Source organism: Mobula birostris, chromosome 12, assembly GCF_030028105.1.
Source record: "Mobula birostris isolate sMobBir1 chromosome 12, sMobBir1.hap1, whole genome shotgun sequence".
In the NCBI taxonomy this organism is placed as follows: Eukaryota; Metazoa; Chordata; class Chondrichthyes; order Myliobatiformes; family Myliobatidae; genus Mobula; species Mobula birostris.
In genome coordinates, this window is record NC_092381.1 from 7,183,541 (window position 1) to 7,200,811 (window position 17,271).

The window sequence follows — 17,271 nt, forward strand, 5'->3', positions numbered from 1 at the left end:
GGGAACGGGCGAGCGACGTCAGCGCTCCGCTCTGCCACCTGGCGGCGCTCCGGCTGGGCTTAGAGCGCAGGCGCAGAACTCCTCGCCAACTACACGCGGATTTATAAATAAGTTTATGTGTGTACACACTCACACTTTTATATACACACACACACCAAAAAGACTTTGTACCTTAAAGACCTGTCGATCTCTGACTGATAGGTTTTTGATTACCATGAGAAAGGCGTTAAGAAAAAATGTCAGCCACGATCGAAAGGCAAAGACTCGATGGGCTGAACGGCCTGACTCTACTCCAGTCTCTAATGGAATCGTGGAACAGGATCTGTCATCACAGAGGTGCAGCATGGAACCAAGTCCTATTCCCACTGACGCTGAGCAGTTGCACTAATCCCACCCAGCCTTGATGGGCCGAATGGTCTAATTCTATTGCTATATTTTATGCATTGCAGATGCTGAAAATTTGGAGCAATACACACAAAACACTGGAGGAACTAAGAACGGCCAGGCTTTATTTATTTAGAAATACATCATGGAACAGGCCCTTCTGGCCCAACAAGCCTCACCACCCAGCAGCCCACCTAATTAGTCCTAGCCTAATCGGAGGACAATTTAAAATGATCAATTAACCGATTCACCCACATGTCTTTGGATGGCGGGAGGAAACTAGAGCACCCAGAGGAAACAGACATCCTCCTTACGAGCGGAGCAGGAATTGAACCCCAAACTCTGGAACACCACAAGCTGTAATAGTGTCACACTAATCACCACGCTACTGTGGCAACCAACATCTGTGGAGGGAAGTGAACTGCTTTCTGCAGAGGTAGCTCTGATGAAGGGTCTCTGCCCAAAATGTCAACTCTTCATTTCTCTCCATAGGTGCTACCTGACCCACTGAGTTCCTCCAGAAAAGTACAGCACAGAAACAGGTCCTTCGGCCCATCTAGTCCATGCTGAAACTGCCTACTCCAATTGACCTATACCTGGACCATAGCCCTCCATATCCCGCCCTATCATCCATGTACCTATCCAAACTTCGCTTAAACGTTGAAAAGAGGCTCGCATGCACCACTTGCATTCATTCCACTCTCTCACGACCTTCAAGTGAAGAAGTTTCCCCTCATGTTCCTCTTAAACTTTTCACCTTTCACTCTTAACGCATGAGTTCTAGTTATTGATTCCAGCTGAACTTAGGAACACTCTTCAAAGAAGGTGACAAAGCTGACTGCGGAAATTATAGAGACATCTCCCTCCTCTCTACAACAGGAAAGGTACTCGCCTGAATTTTATAGACCTCCTGTTTAAGTCTCAGCCAGAGGAACATCTGACATGATTTTTTCAGCATGTCTATTGCAGGAGAAAGCTCAGAAACAAGATCTCCCATTTTATATGACCTTCATAGACCTTACAAGAACTTTTGGCTCTGTAAATCATCCTGTCCTTTGACAGGTACTGTCTAAAATCTGGTGCCCGGAAAAAATTATTTTATTTCTTTTTAATTTCAAAATATACTTTATTAAAAAATAAAATTATATACCATAAACCATTCAATAACTTTCCATCCTTTACATACATTTCCATTATTGTCAGTACATATCCGTACTTATGGCCACCCACGTGGCACTCCAGTTGTTCACCTTACCACATCTTTGTTGAGGGGTATACTCACCGCCACCCGACCCCTCCCACTCCCGCCGGTGAAGAAACCTATACTGTGGTCCTTCCTTACCGGGCCCTTGCGGTGGCTGCACCGAGTTTCAGAGCGTCCCTCAGCACGTACTCCTGCAGCCGAGAATGTGCCAGTCGGCAGCATTCTCCCACGGACATCTCCATGTGCTGGTAGATCATCAAGTTTCGGGCCGACTAAAGAGCGTCTTTCACCGAGTTGATGATCTGCCAGCAGCACCGGATGTTGGTCTCCGTGTGCGTCCCCGGGAACAGCCCGTAGATCAGAGAGTCCTCTGTTACGCAGCTGCTGGGGATAAAACGTGACACTAGCCCGTCCATCCTCCTCCACACCCTCTCTGCGAACTGACAGTGTGCAAAGAGGTGGGTCACAGACTCCTCCTCACTGCAGTCCTCCCGTGGGCAGTAGGGTGCGGAGACGACGTTCCGGGCGTACAGGAGGGCTCTGACTGGGAGGGCCCCTCTCACCGCCAGTCAGGCGAGGTCTTGGTGCCTGTTGGTGAGATCTGGTGATGAGGCATTTTGCCAGATGAACTGGACGGTCTGCTCAGGGAACCACCCCACCGTGTCCATCACGTCCTTCTCCTGCAGTGCCCGCAGGACACTACGTGCCGACCACTGCCTGATGGCCCTGTGGTCAAAGGTGTTCTCCTGGAAGAACTTTTCTATGTAGGACAGGTATGCCAGCAACGACCAGCCGACTGGGGCATTGCGCGGGAGTGGGGCCAGACCCATCCTTCGTAGCCAGGGCGACAGGTAGAACCTGGGCACCTCAAGATCCTGCAGCTCCTACCCAATGATATATGTGCGACAGTTATCAGCAACAGCTGTTCTGAAACAGCACCTTTCAAGGTTGTGACCAGGGTCAAACAGGGGTGCATCATTGCCCCAACTCTGCAGTTTTCATTGCAACCAATCTTCACAATCTTCTGAGAGTCAGCTGGTAGAACAGGCGTACTAACTCCAGCTCCTGGAGGAAGCTAACATTAAAACCATAGCCACAATCGTGACTCAACACCAATTGTGATGGGTCGGCCATGTCGTCGATATGCTTGACTCCCACCTCCGTGAACAACTCATCTTTGGCCAACTCAAGGGTGCAAAGCGCACTCCTGGAGGGCAGAGAAAGCGGTTCAAGGAGACGATCAAGACCCACCCAGCAACCTGAGTGGATGGGAGAAATTAATACAGGGTAGGGAAAGCTGGAGAAGGACTGTGGATGAGGGGACTGCACAGCTCGAAGAATATCTCCACCGTCCCACTGAGACTAAGCACCTTCAACGTAAGGAGAGACTGGGAAAGGCCCAACCAGTTACATCCAACGCCACCTCAATGACCTACACTGCCAATACTGCAGTAGGACTTGTGGATCACAATCATCAGTCATCTCTTCAGTCATCTCAAACCCTTGAGGTGACCAGATCAACCACCAGGAGAAGAATCATACTCGACTACGAGTGATTGCTGATCATAATGAGTCAGAGGAAAAAGCCTGCTTGCATTTACCCTATCTATTCCACTCATAATTTTGTATACCGTTATCAAATCTCCTCTGAGTCTTCTATGTTCCAAGGAATAATGTCCTAACCTATTCAATCTTTCCTTATAACTCAGGTCCTCCAATCCCAGCAACATCCATAAGACCATAAGATAAAGGAGGAGAAGTAGGCCATTTGGCCCATCAAGTCTGCTCCGCCAATCAATCATGGGCTGATCCAATTCTTCCAGTCATCCCCACTCCCCTGCCTTCCCCCCATACCCTTTGATGCCCTGGCTAAATCTCTGCCTTACATGCACCCAGTGACTTGGCCTCCACAGCCACTCATGGTAACAAATTCCACAGATTTACCACCCTCTGACTAAAGTGATTCTCCGCATAAGCATCCTTGTAAATATTCTCTGTACTCTTTCAACCTTATTTACAAATTTGCTGTAGATAGGTGATCAAAACTGCACACAATACTCCAAATTAGGCCTCACCAATGTCTTATACAACTTCAACATAACATCCCATCTCTCGTATTGAATCCTTTGATTTATGAAGGCCAATGTGCCAAAAGCTTTCTTTATAACCCTACCTACTTTCAATGAATTATGGAGCTGCCTTCCCAGACTCCTCAGTGCCCTACCACTTACTGTGTAAGACCTACTCTGGTTGGTCCTACCAAAGTGCAACACCTCACACATTGATCCTTGGACTCACTTTACACCGCACGCTGTCGGAGCAGTGCTGCCAGGATAATCAAGGACACAACCCACCCAGCCAACACATTTTTCATCCCTCTTCCCTCTGGGAGAAGGTTCAGGAGCTTGAAGACTCGTACGGCCAGATTTGGGAACAGCTTCTTTCCAACTGTGATAAGACTACTGAACGGATCCCGACCCGGATCTGGGCCATACCCTCCAAATATCCGGACCTGCCTCTCAGTTTTTTTGCACTACCTTACTTTCCATTTTTCTATTTTCTATTTATGATTTATAATTTAATTTTTTAATATTTACCATCGATTTGTAATCCAGGGAGCAGGAAGCGCAGAATCAAATATCGCTGTGATGATTGTACGTTCTAGTATCAATTGTTTGGCGACAATAAAGTATACGACAAATAAATTTCTTGCGCTTTCAGTGGGTACAAGTATCAATTATAACTGACATTTCAATGACAAGCTCTGCCATCTTCACCAGGGATGATGCCTGGGCATGTCTAGTCTGGTGGTATTTACACCCCCATCGTTCAGCCCTCCTGATTGGTTAGTCCTCATTCAATCAGGTTTCTGCCATCCCACTTTGTTTACAATCAAATTCAAGTTCTTAATTAGAACGAGACCTTCATCTTTGTTAAAATTCTTTTCCTCTAGTTTTATTTCAATGGCTTCCTTTACCAGGCAGTCCCAAAAGCATTGGCGCAGCACAGTGGTTTTGTGCCATCAAAGTCAATCCTATGGCCGTTGCGAATGCAATATTTTGCTACCACCGATTTCTCTAGGTAATCCAAACGGATACACCTGCTGTGCTCCTTGATGCGGGTTTCTACCATGCATCCCATCTGGCCGATATATGCTGCTCCGCATTCACAGGGAATCCTGTAAATGCCAGCTGTCCTGAGTCCCAGGTCATGTTATGGTATTTTTTCAGGATCCTGGCGATCCTTCCAGAAACTGTGGAAATATAAGGAAGACAGGCAGTAGCTATGAGTTCCTCCTCTTTGTTAGGTTTCCTGGTTTTTTCTGCTGCCTTCTACTTTGATGAACTGTGCAAAAACTATTTCGGACCCAGAGAGTCTCTACGAGGAAATAAGACAATTGCACATGACATTCCTGCAGAATGGCTACAACGTGAAGGAAATCATGTGGGCCCAGGCATATTTCTACAGATGTGCCGTGGAGCCCATTCTGACGAGTTTCATCACCGTCTGGTGTGGAGGGGCCACTGTGCAGAATCAGAAAAAGCTGCAGAAAGTTGTAAACTCAGCCAGTTCCATCATGGACGCTAGCCTCCCCAGCATTGAGGAATTCATCCAAAGGTGATGCCACTCAAAGACCACACGTATCAGTAAAGATTCTCACCGCCAATGACCTGCCCTGTTCTCATTGCCACCATCAAGGTGGAGGTACAGGAGCCTGAAGCCCCACACTCAGCAATTCAGGAACAGTCTCTTCCCCTCTGCCATCAGATTTCTGAATGGTCCATGAATCCATGGACACTACCTCACGAATGTCGATTGTTCATTCCTCTGCATTCATGTGACTGACCTGCTGAGATCCCCCAGCATTTCGTGTGCGTTGCTCTGGATTTCCAGCATCTGCAGAATCTCTTCTGTTTATGACCCTCTATTCCTCTTTTGTTTGTTTACTTATTGATTGATTGATTGTAACTTACAGTATTTTTATGTATTGCAATGCCAGAAAACAACAAATTTCACTTCATATATCAGTGACAATAAACCTGATTCATGAATCTCATCTTGGTGAAGCCACAACACAGAACCACACCCATGGCAAACAACCAATACAGCTTGCAAAAGATCTACCCCTGCTATCTCCCCCTCAACCATCAGGTTCTTGAACCAGAGGGGATAACTTCACTCACTCCAACACTGAACTGTTCACACAACCTATGCACTCATTTTCAAGAACTCTTTAGACCATAAGATGATAAGAGATAGGAGCAGAATTGGGCTAGTTTGCCATCGAGTCTGCTCCACCATTCCATCATGGCTGATTTATTATCCCTCTCAACCCCATTCCCCTGCCTTCTCCCCATAACCTTTGAGACCCTGACTAATCAACCTATCGACCTCTGCTTTAAATATACCCAATGACTTAGCCTTCACAGCCATCTGCGGCAATGAATTCCACAGATTCACCATCCTCTGGCTTAAAGAAATTCCTCCATATCTCTGTTCTAGAGGGATGTTCTTCTATTCTGAGGCTGTGTTCTCTGATCCTAGAATCCCGCACTATATAAAACACCCTCGTTACATCCATTCTATATAGGCTTTTCAATATTTGATAGGTTTCAATCAGTTCCACCCTCATTCTTGTAAATCTAAAATAATTAGGTGGCTAATGAAAGGAGGAGGTATAAATCTCCACAGATATAATAACAGAAAGTATCCTGACAGGTTATATCTCAGCCGGGAACGGTAACTGTTCTACTCTGGGCCGATGAAATCAGCAGAGGAGAAAACCAGAAGTTCATGAGCTATATTTCCTCGAATTTGTAATGACCAGTGTGCATAAAAATCTTGTGCTGTGCAATTTCTTTGCCCAGTGCCAAAAACATGTGCACACTGAATAATTTCATCATAAAAACAGTAAATAAGCCTGTTCTAAAATCTGCAGACAAATCTTCACAGATTCCATGCTGTCAACCCCGTCCGCATCAGAAACTGGAAAAGGAAATGTGATCGTGTACGTTTCTGAAATATGCTTAACTTGCCAACAAGGCAGAGGGTGACAATCTTTTGTCTGCAGTTTAAATTCCTTTGTGCAGTAGCAGCAAAGGATGTGTGTGCGCACATGTGCACAGCCTAGAGGGAACATTGTTCACAAGCCAGTCTTCATCTGGAGATCAGAGGTGGAGAGGATCAGCAACTTTAAATTCCTTAGTGTTATCATCTCAGGGGATCGGTCTTGAGTCCAGTGTGAAAGGACAGTTTGGAAGGAAGGCCCTACTTTTGTAGGAGTTTTGTGAAGCTTTAGCATGTCATCAAAAACTCTGACAATTCGACAAACTTCTATTGATGCATGGTGGAAAGTATAACTGACTGGTTGCATCACGGCCTAGTATGGGAACAGCAACGTCCTTGGTGCAGGAGCCTTACGTCCCACACCACCAGGTTCAGAAGCAGTTATTACCCCTCAGCCATCAAGCTCTTGAACCAGAGGACATAACTTCACTCACCCCATCAGTGAACTGTTCCCACAATCTATGGACTCACTCTTAAGGATTCTTTATCTCATGTTCTTGATATTTAGAAAAAACATAGAAACGTAGAAAATAGGTGCAGGAGTAGGCCATTCGGCCCTTTGAGGCTGATCATCAAACTCAGAACCCTGTACCAGCCTTCCCTCCATACCCACTGATCCCTTTAGCCACAAGGGCCATATCTAACTCCCTCTTAAATATAGCCAATGAACTGGCCTCAACTGTTTCCTGTGGCAGAGAATTCCACAGATTCACGACTCTGTGTGAAGAAGTTTTTCCTAATCTCAGTCCTAAAAGGCTTCCCCTTTATCTTCAAACTGTGACTCCTCATTCTGGACTTCCCCAACATCGGGAACAATCTTCCTGCATCTAGCCTGTCCAATCCCTTTAGGATTTTATACGTTTCAATAAGATCCCCCCTCAATCTTCTAAATTCCAACGAGTATAAGCCTAGTTCATCCAGTCTTTCATCATATGAAAGTCCTGCCATCCCAGGAATCAATCTGGTGAACCTTCTTTGTACTCCCTCTATGGTAAGGATGTCTTTCCTCAGATTAGGGGACCAAAACTGCACACAATACTCCAGGTGTGGTCTTACCAAGGCCTTGTACAACTGCAGTAGTACTTCCCTGCTCCTGTACTCGAAGCCTCTTACTATGAATGCCAGCATACCATTCGCCTTTTTCACCGCCTGCTGTACCTGCATGCCCACTTTCAATGACTGGTGTATAATGACACCCAGGTCTCGTTGCACCTCCCCTTTTCCTAATCGGCCACCATTCAGATAATTGTTTTCCTGTTTTTGCCACCAAAGTGGAATACCTCACATTTATCCACATTAAATTGCATCTGCCATGAATTTGCCCACTCACCTAACCTATCCAAGTCACCCTGCGTCCTCCTCACAGCTAACACTGCTGCCCAGCTTCGTGTCATACGCAAACTAGGAGATGCTGCATTTAATTCCCTCATCTAAGTCATTAATATATATTGTAAACAACTATTGCTTATTTATTTATTTATTATTATTATTATTATTATTTTGTATTTAAACTCTGTTGTTTGTCTATTTTGTGTGTGGTCTTTCATTGATTCCATTGTGTTTCTTTGTATTAACAGATTGCCCACAAGAAATAAATCTCAGGGTTGTACATGGTGACACGTACTTTGATAATAAATTTACTTTGAACTTTGGAATCCTGCTGTCAAACTCCTGAACCAGACACCTCTCACATCCCCTTCCCTGTGAGGATGCCATCTCCTCAGACTCTGAATTTTACTTCTCTCGTTATTGTTTAGCAATTCTTTTTGTACTGCTTCTGCACATTGCATATCTTTGCACCATTTTGTGCCCTTGCAATGATCACTGAATTTATTGTTAACACAAGGGACTCTGCAGGTGCTGGAAACCCAGAGCAACACGCACAGAATGCTGGAGGAACTCAGCAGCTCACGCAGTGGAGGAGAATAAACAGATGACATTTTGGGCTGAGGCCCATCATCAGGTCTGGAAAGGAAGGGGGAAGAAGGTGGAATGAGATGGGGGAGGGACAGCTTCAGAGTACAAGAAAGTCCTTTTAGAACAGAGATGAGGAGGAATTTCTTTAGCCAAAGTGTGGTGAATCTGTGGAGTTCATTTCGGTTGGTCATTGGGTGTATTTAAGGTGGAGACTGATAGGTTGGGGGGCAGTCAAAGAATACAGGGAGGAAGCAGGAGAGTGGCGCAGGCGACCTAAATTCTTGCCACTCTTTGTATGTTCACCCCGTAACTGCGTGGATTTCCTCCGGGTGCTCTGGTTTCCTCCCACATTCTGAAGATGTACGATGTATTAGGTTAATTGGCCACATGGGTGTCATTGGGCGATGTGCGCTTGTTAGGTGCAAACGAGCCTGTTACCATGCCGTATCTCTGAATTGAATGGGTCTGACACAAAATGCTAGAGCATGAACGCTGCCTGACTTGCTGAGTTCAGAACTGTGCTGCAGAATGAAAAACAAATCCCAGGGGACCTGAGGAGAGCTTCAAACTGCATTTTGATTTGAGCTAAATTATGATGGATTTTGCTTGGAGTATTGTGAGCAGTTTTGTGCCCCTTATCTACGAAAAGATATGCTGACATTGGAGAGGGTTCAGAGGAGGTTCACAACAATGATTCCAGGAATGAAAAGGGTAACATATGAGGAGAATTTGATGGCTCTGGGCCTGTACTTGCTGGAGTTTAGAAGAAATAGGGGGGGATCTCATTGAAACCTATCATATATTGAAAGGCCCATACAGAGTTGATGTAGACAAGATGGTTCCTATAATGAGGTAGTCTAGTACCAGAGGGCAAAGCCTCAGAATATTAGAACATCCCTTTAAGACAGAGATGAGGTGGAATTTCTTTAGCCAGAGGGTGGTGAGTCTGTGGACCTCATTACCACAAACAGCTGTGAATGCCTCGTCATTGTTTGATAGGTTTGTGATTAGTCAAGGCAAAAAGATTACATGGAGCAGGCAGGAGAATGGGGTTGAGAGGGGATAATAAATCAGCCATGATGATCAGCAGAGAAGACTCAATGGACCAAATGGCCTAACTCAGCTCTTATGTCTTATAGATGGGTAGATTACAAACTTGGAGGACGACACTAAATGGACTTGCACAACCATTGTCAGTATTAACCTAAATATACAGACATACATACTCTCTTCTCACTACTGCCTTTGGGAAGGATGTACAAGAGCCTCAGGGCCCACACCACCAGGTTCAGGAACAGTTAATTACCCCTCAAGCATGAGGCTCCTGAACCGGTGTCAATAACATCACGCACTACAACACTGATCTGATTCCAGAACCTATGGACTCAATGTCAAAGGACTCTACAACTTATATTCTCAGTGTTATTTAACTACCTTTTGCCCAAATTGCATGAGTTGTCTTCTTTTGCACATTTGTTGTTTGTTAGTCTTTGTTATTTATAGACTTTTTGTAAAATCTATTGTATTTCTGTATTTTCCTGTGAATGCCTGCAAGAAAATTTATCTCAGGGTTGTATATGGTGACATATACATTCTTTGATATAAATTTACTTTGAACTTTGAACTTTTAAGCTCCTACAGCACTTTGTATGAAACATAGAAACATAGAAAATAGGTGCAGGAGTAGGCCATTCGACCCTTTGAGCCTGCACCGCAATTCAGTATGATCATGGCTGATCATCCAACTCAGAACCCTGTACCAGCCTTCTCTCCATACCCCCTGATCCCTTTAGCCACAAGGGCCATATCTAACTCCCTCTTAAATATAGCCAATGAACTGGCCTCAACTGTTTCCTGTGGCAGAGAATTCCACAGATTCACCACTCTCTGTGTGAAGAAGTTTTTCCTAATCTCGGTCCTAAAAGGCTTCCCCTTTATCCTCAAACTGTGGCCCCTCGTTCTGGACTTCCCCAACATCGGGAACAATCTTCCTGCATCTAGCCTGTCCAATCCCTTTAGGATTTTATATGTTTCAATAAGATCCCCCCTCAATCTTCTAAATTCCAACGAGTATAAGCCTAGTTCATCCAGTCTTTCATCATATGAAAGTCCTGCCATCCCAGTAATCAATCTGGTGAACCTTCTTTGTACTCCCTCTATGGCAAAGATGTCTTTCTTCAGATTAGGAGACCAAAACTGCACACAATACTCCAGGTGTGGTCTCACCAAGGCCTTGTACAACTGCAGTAGTACCTCCCTGCTCCTGTACTCGAATCCTCTTGCTCTGAATGCCAGCATACCATTCGCCTTTTTCACCACCTGCTTTACCTGCATGCCCACTTTCAATGACTGGTGTATAATGACACCCAGGTCTCGTTGCACCTCCCCTTTTCCTAATCGGCCATCATTTAGATAATAATCTGTTTTCTTGTTTTTGCCACCAAAGTGGATAACTTCACATTTATCCACATTAAATTGCATCTGCCATGAATTTGCCCACTCACCTAACCTATCCAAGTCACCCTGCATCCTCCTCACAGCTAACACTGCCGTCCAGCTTTGTGTCAACTGCAAACTTGGAGATGCTGCATTTAATTCCCTCATCCAAGTCATTAATATATATTGTAAACAACTGGGGTCCCAGCACTGAGCCTTGCGGTACCCCACTAAGTGTTGTATTTAATTCAAGATTCAGGATTGTTTAATGTCATGTCCAGTACACAAGTGTAAAGGAGAATGAAATAATTGTTACTCTGGATCTGATGTAGCACTAAAAAAAACCACAATGAAGTAAAGAAGACAACAAATATAAATATATAAGATAGCTTATATACATAAATTGATTGTCTGGCCATAAAGTGAGGCTAGGCACAGGAGTGTCTGTACATAAGGTGACTGACAGGGTGGTTGGGGGGTGTGGAGGAGTGGGTTAGTGGGTGGAGGTGTTGATCAGCCTCACTGCTTGGGGAAAGTAACTGGTTTTGAATCTGGTAGACCTAGTTTGGATGCTACATAGACTCCTCCCTGATGAAAGTGGGGCAAATAGTCCATGAGCAGGGTGGGTGGGATCCTTCATGATGTTGCTGGCCAAGGCTCCTCAGAAGATGAAAAAACTCTTCTTCGTTTTGTGTGTTGGGTGTTTGATGTTTTTGTTGAACAGGGTCCATGGTGTTTCTTTGTTTGATGGCTGTGGAGGAGACAAATCTCAGGGTTGTATACTGCATACATAGTTTGATAATAAATGTACTTTGAATCCTTGCAACGCTGGTAGGACCCGGCTGAAGGCAACACCGAGGGATTTGCTGCTTTGTTATAGCCTTGACAGCTGGTTAAACTGGTAAGTGTGGCTGGGCCTGTTCCCCAGCTTTTCGGCAGATGTCCCTTGCTCAGGCTCCTTGTCCCCTCTAACCCCAGCTCACCATGGCTCATGTTCATGTAGGTGATACGCCTGTTGCTGCTTTTACAAACTTCTATAGATGTGCAGTGGAGAGTATATTAACTGGTTGCATCACAGCCTGGTACGGAAACACCAATGCCCTGGAATGGAAAATCCTACAAAAAGCAGTGGATGCGGCCCAGTCCATCACGGGTAAAGCCCTCCCCACCATTGAGCACATCCACATAGAGTGCTGTTGCATCCATCATCAAGGACCCCCACCACCCAGGGCATGCTCTCTTCTTACTGCTGCCTTCAGGTAGAAGGTATGAGAGCCTCGAGACTCACACCACCAGGTTCAGGAGAAGTTATTACCCCTCAACCATCATGCTCTTGAACCAGAGGAAATAACTTCCCTCAACTTCACTCACCCCATCACTTAACAATTCCCACAACCTATGGACTCACTTTCAAGGACTCTTCATCTCATGTTCTTGATATCTATTGTTTATTGAGTTATTAATATTATTATTACATTTTTATTTTTTCTCAGCTAAAGCTGGTAAAACCTGAGGTACAGGCATAGCCAAGGGCACTCATTTGTCAATTGTTAGGAACTTTCCGACTATTCTAGTGGTGTTTAGCATTGTGGCTTTCTAGAGATTTACATAAGTATTGCTGTGTAGGCCTATTTGTTTATGCTATTGTGTAGTGACTTTTGGATGATACCAGTTGTAGATATTACTATTGGGATAATGTATATTCTGTTCATGTTCCATTGTCTTTCAATTTCCTTTTTTAATTCTGCATATTTCTGGTGTTTTTCACTTATTGACATCTGTATCCTTGCCTTTAACTGCAATTGCTGTAGATAGATAGATAGATAGGCATATTTTATTGATCCCGAGGGAAAGTGGGTTTCGTTACAGTTGCACCAACCAAGAACAGAGTACAAACATGGCAATACAAAACCACAAACAATCAAATAATAATATGTAAAACATGCCAGACGAAAATAAGTCCAGGACCAGCCCATTGGCCCAGGGTGTCCGACCCTCCAAGAGAGGAGCTGCAAAGTTTGATGGCCACAGGCAGGAATGACTTCCCATGACGCTCAGTGCTGCATCCCAGTGGAATGAGTCTCTGGCTGAATGTACTCCTGTGCCCAATGGTGTAAATGATGTTACATGCCGACATCAGGTTGGCAGAGGGAGGGATGTACACAACAACCACAATTGCATGTGACATTTCCTTTGGCCGGAGTCCAACAGCAAAAAGTTCAATATCTGGGCTACAGACACGTTCCTTGATCGTAATATGACCAGGACTGCACCATCTGTTGTTAACAAGATCAGCAAGCCCCCCTCCTTTACGCTTACCGCTCTCAGTGCACTTCCGGTCAGCCCGAACGGTCTGGAATCCCTTTATGGAAACGTTTTGGTCGGGTACGTCCTCATGCAGCCACGTTTCAGTAAAACACACAACACTGCTCTCCCGAAATGTTCTCTGACTCCTGGCTAGCACCGTCAACTCATCCATTTTATTACCCACTGAACTCCTCTTCTCCATAAGTCTCTGTTGTCTCGACCCGGTCCTCTTTCCTCACCTTTGGGGGTATTCTTAGATTAAATTGTCTATTGTTATTATTATCTTCCTTTCTGGATTTGCACAGTTTGTCGTCTTTTGCACATTGGTTGTTTGTCCGTCATTGATTCTATTCTGTCTCTCGTATTTACTGTGATCAATTGAGGCCTCTGTTGGTCAGGGTCGACCATGGATGTTGCGTCCCTAGCTGTCTAGATACATGAGCCGGGGCAGTACGAGTGAGCTGTTACCCATGTAGCAAGCTCAACCTCTTAATGCATCTGATGAACCCAAAGGAATGGCAGAGACCATCACAGTTTGGCACCAGCAGTGCATTGGAGTTCTCCTGAAGCCTTCCCTAAGAGTGGTTATAGCCACAAGGCACCGGAGGTTTGAAATCAGAGTTTTCTTTTTCCTAGGTAAGCTGCCAACCACAACTGACGAGCCCCATCTGCCCGACGCAACTGGTTTTAAGGTGCCAGTAACCTGTCGTTGCCCTTCTCCTGTCAGTAGAAACGGTTCCACTGGGCTTAGTAGCTAAGCCACACGTGAAGGCTAGGAGCTGGGTTTGGTTGTTGAGATTATTTGAGGTACATGCCATTGGGAGAACTTAATAGGCACTAGGAGCTTGTCTCCATTACCAACCCCAGCGATAACAATCTTTACTGTGAATGCCTGCAAGAAAATTACTCTCATTGTTTGTCAATGATTTAGATAATGGATTTGATGGCTTTGTGGCAAAGTTTGCAGATTGGTGGAGGGGTAGGTAGTGCTGAGGAAGCAATGCCATTGCAGAAAGACTTAGACAAATTGGAAGAATGGGCAAAAAAGTGGCAGATGGAATACGGTGTTGGGAAATATATGATAATGCATTTTGGTAAAAGGAACAAAAGTGCAGACTATTATCTAAATGGGGAGAGGTTCAAACATCAGAGATGCAAAAGGGACTTAGGAGTCCTCATGCAAGTCTCCCAGAAGGTTAAATTACAGGTTGAGTCTGTGGTAAAATCCAATGTTAGCATTTATTTCAAGGAGAATAAAATATAAAAGCAAGGAGCTAATACTGAGGCTTGCTTGGAGTATTGTCAACAGTTTTGGGCCCCATATCTCAGAAAATATGTGCTGGCATTGGAGAGAATCCAGACTAGGTTCACAAGGATGATTCCAGGAATGAGGGGGCTAACGTATGAGGAGCGTTTGGGCCTGTACACACTGGAATTTAGAAGAATTGGAGGGGGTTCTTATTGAAACCTACTGAATGTAGGAAGGACTAGATAGGGAGGATGTGGAAAGGATGTTTCCTTTGGTGGGGGTGTCCAGAACGAGGGGTGACCCTTTAGAACAGAAGTAAGGAGGAATTTTTTTTAGCCAGAGGGTGGTGAATTTGAGGAAAACTCTGCCACAGACTGCCGTGGAGGTCAAAACCATGGGTATACTTAAAGCAAAAATTGCTAGTTTCTTGATTGGTCAGGCCATCAAAGAAGGTAGATGTATGGGGTTGAGTGGGATCCAGGATTGGCCATGATACAGTGGCAGAACAGACTTGATGGGCTGAATGGGTTAATTCTGCTCCTGTGTCTTATGGTCTTAAATGGTAGTATCTGGTGACACATATGTACTTCAATAATAATAAATAGATTGGGAAGGGAACACAAGTGACTCTGGACATGGTTCATTCAGTTGTGGTGTACGATTCAGTCATGGAGCTCTGTCCATGTATGAACAGTCACAGGACAAGCTTTTCACTGTATCTTTGTACATGTGACAATACCATTTCCAGTGCCCTGATTTATAAAAGTCAATCTGCTAAGAGATCTCTTTACAACCCTATCTACCTGGGATGGTGTTAATGGAGAATTTGGAAAGTTCTCTGCTGTCAGTGAATTCTGTTCTGTTATCAGTTTAGAAACTTAGCGCAAATCTCAGAACATTGCAACTTTATTTATTTTTTCGAAGATCAAGGGAACAATTCTACTCAACACAACGAGGATCCTTCTCAGAACTTTTTCCCGAACCAAGTACCATAAAGTGAACACCGTTCATGGCCACTGAGGATGACACTCACAAAGCTGCCATCCCACTTCCTCCCACACAACAGCAGTGACGTGCCTCAACATGGAGTTCAATCTGGAAAAGTGTGAAGTGATTCACTTCGGAAGGTCAAACTTGAAGGCAGAATACAAGGTTGATCACAGGATTCTTAGCAAAGTGGAGAAACAGAGGGTTCTTGGGGTTTACGCTCATAGATCCCTCAAAGTTACTGCGCAAGCTGGTAGGGTAGGGTGGTTAAGAATGCGTACGGTGTGTTGGCCTTCATTAGTTGGTGGATTGAGTTCAAGAGCCATGAGGCAATGTTGCAGCTCTATAAAACCCTGGTTAGACCACACTTGCAGTATTGTGTTCGGATCTGGTTACCTATTATAGAAGGATGTAGAAGTTTTAGAGAGAGAGCAGAAGAGATTTACCAGGAAGCTGCCTGGGTGTTTTATGAGGAAAGATTAAATGAGCTAGGACTTTTCTCTCTGGCACATAAGAGGATAAGATGTGACTTGACAGAGGTGTACAAGATACATAGACAGAGTAGACAACCAGAGACTGTCTCCTGCAATGGAAATGTCCAATATGAGGAAAAACCACTTTAAGGTGATTGGAGGAAAGTATAGTGGGCTGTGTTAGAGGTGGGTTTCTTACACAGAAAGTGGTGGGTGTGTAGAACGCACTGCCAGGGATGGTGGTAGAGGAAGATACATTATGGACGTTTGAAGGGAAGGGTTAGATTATTCTCGGAATAGGTTAACAGGTTGGCATAACACCATGGGCTGATGGGCCTGTACTGTGCTGTAATGTTCCATGTTCTGAAGTAGCTGTTAAACCTCAACTTCAAAATTCTCCCTGTTACATCACAGAATGTCATGAACAATTCCTGTACAGGGACACAGATCGTCTGAAGGCTTTGTACAGCAAAGGATTCTGCGTGCAGAGAAGCCCGCCGCTTCTCCACATCTGGCCCTCAGAGCGATTGAGATCTCCGACACAAGCCCACCCATTGGTGGTATGCAGGGACACACACCACTTGGAATGGTCATGGGTGGAAGGGAAGGAAGCAAGTCCTGGCAATCGGACCCTCATGATGTTGTAGACATGTCTGTGGAGGGAACAGTTGGATGGCAGCTGATACTTTCCAATGTTCCAGGTTTCAGACAATAAATCCGTATCCAATTCCTGAGCAGCCCATGCCGTGTATATATCTGAAAGAGAACTCACAACAATGAATGTGATGTATGCATGAAAGTATCTTGGAACACTACAGCAAAGGAACAGGACTTTTGGCCCATCTAGTTCTTGCCAAACTATTATTTCCCCGTAGTCCCATCAGCCCGCACCTGGACCATACTCCTCCATACCCAATCAAACCCACATCCACCACTTCCACTGGCAGCTCATTCTTGGCACGAAAAGTTGACTGTTTACTCTTTTCCATAGATGCTGCCTGGCCTGCTGAGTTCCTCCAGCATTTTGTCTGTATTGTTCTGGATTTCCAGCATTTACAGATTTTGTCATGTTTGTGATACTCCAAATTAGGTCTCACCAACATCTTATACATAACATCCCAGTTCCTGTACTCAGTACTTTGATTTAAGAAGGCCAATGTACCAAAAGCTCTCTTTATGACCTTAATTTCCTGAGGTGCTAATTGTGCATTTCTGCACTAAAATTACCTTTTTTTCTGTACTAATTG

General features: G+C 44.7%; 1 protein-coding gene across 1 annotated transcript in view; it reads right to left on the reverse strand.

The window, feature by feature from the left end:
* Window positions 1–12,459: 12,459 nt before the first annotated feature.
* Window positions 12,460–17,271, reverse strand: part of dnase2b (deoxyribonuclease II beta) — a 41,628-nt gene continuing 36,816 nt past the window's right edge. The window contains exon 6 of the mRNA XM_072273289.1: window positions 12,460–16,780. Coding sequence (XP_072129390.1) covers window positions 16,443–16,780 — 338 coding nt within the window. The 3' untranslated portion in view covers window positions 12,460–16,442. The remainder of the gene's footprint in view (window positions 16,781–17,271) is intronic.